Genomic DNA, 2,920 nt, shown 5'->3' with positions numbered 1-2,920 from the left:
GTCGGAGGCCAGGGACCACAGCGCAGCCGGCCCGGCCGCGCGGTGTTCGCGGCGGTCCAGCCGGAGCTGCGTGGGTCGGATCGGAAAAACGTGAACACGGTCTGAAAGCTTGAACTTTGCTCTACAATCGGCTCGCTTACACTACCTGACTATCTTCAACGGTTTAAGAGCTACAGCCAAGATTAGCGGCGCGCGCGCTGCTGCGGGAGCCGCCGCGCGCCACACGTTTCTCTTTCTCAGGCCGCTGTTCGGAAAGTATTGGTCGTATCGAAAAAATATTGATACCGTTGGAAAGCTTTAACTTTTTACTTCAAGTACCCGGTGTCTCCCCTCTTGAGGAATGAACGGCTTAGGAGCGCCGCCGCGTTAAAGTGCTCGCGGCGCTCTCCGCCCGTAGGCGCCCAGCGCAGCGCCGCCCGAGGCTCTCGCCAATGCGACTGCAGCGCTGCGCGCGGCGGCGGCGCTCACCACTGCCGCTCGGGACGCCGCCGGGGAACCGTTTCGCTGCGCGTGGAAGCCAGAGCCGGTCCTCCATACATTCTTACTCCGTGGCCCTACTACCCTTCCGGCTTGTCAAGGTGGCTTCGGTACTGTTACACTAGCAGCCGACTGGGCCGCGGGGCCTTCCCCCTACCGACCCAGCAGGTATAGGGGATGGCGAGCGCGGGGCGCGGCTGTGCCCTGGCGACAAGCGTTTGTTGCGACGGAGTGGCCGTAGCAACCGGCAGCATGCCAGCAGACACCTGCCGACAGATTCAGAAGAGCGCTCTCCTCGCTCTGTCTCTCTCCCACTCATGGGGCGCGCCCGACCACGACCAAGACGGTGGAGACGAGGACGAGCAGCGAGGGCAAACGGGTCCATCACCTCGTCCCTGACCTTGACCCGCCCCGACCCGCCTGATGGATGCTGGTGGGTGCGCTGGGGCTGCAGCCTACACAGCTGGCAGTGAGGTCATTGCGCCCCGCACCGCCCCGCCTGCTGGACGAGGACGAGCAGCGAGGGCGAGCGGTTGCACCACCTCGTCCTTGACCCGACCAGGGGGCCTGCTCAGGAACCAGGCCGGCGAACGAACCCCCCACGGACACTGCGTAGAGCCCCCCTGCCGGTGCCGGTGATCCTGCTTGGCCAGCGCCAAGCCACTTTCATTTTGAGGGTGTTCCTGCGAGGACCTGCTGCGCATGACTAGCCTGACTTCCTTCCACTTGTTCACACAAAACAAGCGCGTGCGAGCCGGTATCCCGCCGCAGGCTGAGTAGACAACGCCACCACGATTGCTTTCATGTCAATTGTGTTGCCTACCTCCGCGGCGCGCTGGGGTCACGCGTACGTAGAGGGGGCGCGCGGGGAGGGTGAAAGGGCCCACTCTCTCTTGAATTCTTAAGTACCGTAACTCATCGGCAGCATCGTCTCTAGCACCTGAGGGTCTCCGAGACTCTCGGATTTATGTCTACGAAAGCCATGTAACTTGTTATACTTTTATCATAGGTTCTCACGTTTGCGCAAGATTACGACCTATTCATTGCTCTCAAGACCTTGGGACCAGGAAGCTGCAAGATACCGGTAATCAAGAAGACTAGAAAGTTTACCATCATTCTGCCCATTCGTTGTGTGTGTCGGTCTGTTATCCTTGAACTTTTTGATTTTACTCATTCTATCTATATTTATTTATTGTATTTTTTCCTCTAAGTATGGAAATATTCTTACTTGGTTTTTATTGTAATGCAAGTATTATTACAGTTCCTTTTTAAAATCATTTATTGTTGTTTAGATATTTTACTTCTTTTTTTTTAAAAGGCATAATGAACTTGTTATTTACAACGGTAGCAAAATAGGGCATACAACAACCATATGAGACGTACAAGGTACTTTGTACATTTTTACCACATCATAACTTCATTCAAATAAGTATTTTCAAACAAATGAACAATTCAATACTCTTTGGTCCTCCTCACTATTCAACAAAACACCACTCTTCAAGTAATATACAAAATTCAATAGAGATACAATAATCTTAATCCTTTACACATTTAACTTAAGTAACAGACATTGATGAAGACACTAGAGAATGTACTAGGGATCTGAGTAAAGTAACATCATTTCAATCTTCATCACTTTCACTACTGCTTTCATCGCTTTCATCACCACCACCTTCAATATCATCTTCACCATCTGCATTGTTCTGTTGCCGGCCAAGTCGAAGGCCGTGCTTGATGCCAGCCAGAACTGCATAAGATGTACTGTGCAGGAAGTGAGCAAGAGTGATTTCACCTCTTTGCAATCGTTGGACAGCTCTTTGAACAATGTCGTCATTCCAAACAGATTTCCATTTCCTAGAACCAGACACAGCTCGGAGGGAATCAGTGGCAACTTTGTCGCAGTACGCAAGATATTCCAGTTGAACAAATCCACCTAAAACCAATAACAAAGCATGAATAAGGGGCGGGCGCACACACACACACACATTAAGATTGTGTTAGAAATTTACTGACCGATAAGATGCCAAATATTGGGTCTGTTTTGAGGGATAACAGAGGCCAGTGCATGGTTGTCTGATTCAGACTTGTTGTTAGTGCGTTCTTCAAGATTGTACACACACAGCTCATCTTTCCGCGGTAGCCAGTAACGCTCATAATGCTCAAATAATGGACGCAGTTCATTTCCCCAACCACTGTCTTCAACCTCGTTCCAAATTTCTAAAACACCACTCCACATGAGATTGCTAGGTAGCATAGGAGTGGCACAAAGGGCTGCAATACTAGATAGAACTATGTCATGTTCTCGAGCAAGTGGAGTCAAGCCTAGCTCCCTTCCCGTTGAACTGAAAGCCTGTGAAAGAGATAAGAAATATTTATAGAATGTGTTGCTTTAATGAATTGATGGCAAGGAATTAGTATTAGACCAAACTGAGGTGAAAATATG

General features: G+C 50.5%; 1 protein-coding gene across 1 annotated transcript; it reads right to left on the bottom strand.

Annotated features, from left to right (window-relative positions):
• Positions 1 to 1,868: 1,868 nt before the first annotated feature.
• LOC113214896 (uncharacterized) lies at positions 1,869 to 2,876 on the bottom strand. The gene is made up of 2 exons (XM_052270399.1): positions 2,491 to 2,876; positions 1,869 to 2,410 (listed from the first exon to the last, which is right to left on the bottom strand). The coding sequence occupies exons 1-2, from the start codon at positions 2,729 to 2,731 to the stop codon at positions 2,100 to 2,102; spliced, it is 552 nt and encodes a 183-aa protein (XP_052126359.1). The 5' UTR covers positions 2,732 to 2,876; the 3' UTR covers positions 1,869 to 2,099.
• Positions 2,877 to 2,920: the final 44 nt, after the last annotated feature.

Source organism: Frankliniella occidentalis, unplaced genomic scaffold (assembly GCF_000697945.3).
Source record: "Frankliniella occidentalis isolate FOCC.00 unplaced genomic scaffold, Focc_3.1 Scaffold121, whole genome shotgun sequence".
Taxonomy (NCBI): domain Eukaryota; kingdom Metazoa; phylum Arthropoda; class Insecta; order Thysanoptera; family Thripidae; genus Frankliniella; species Frankliniella occidentalis.
Note: the sequence above shows the minus strand (reverse complement) of the source record. Positions and strands in the feature narration are given on the sequence as shown.

Coding starts and splice junctions, on each gene's coding strand:
- LOC113214896 (XM_052270399.1), bottom strand. CDS start 2,731: ATGCTACCTAGCAATCTCATGTGGAGTGGTGTTTTAGAAATTTGGAAC. Junction 2,411..2,490: donor CAATATTTGGCATCTTATCG/GTCAGTAAATTT, acceptor TATTGGTTTTAG/GTGGATTTGTTCAACTGGAA.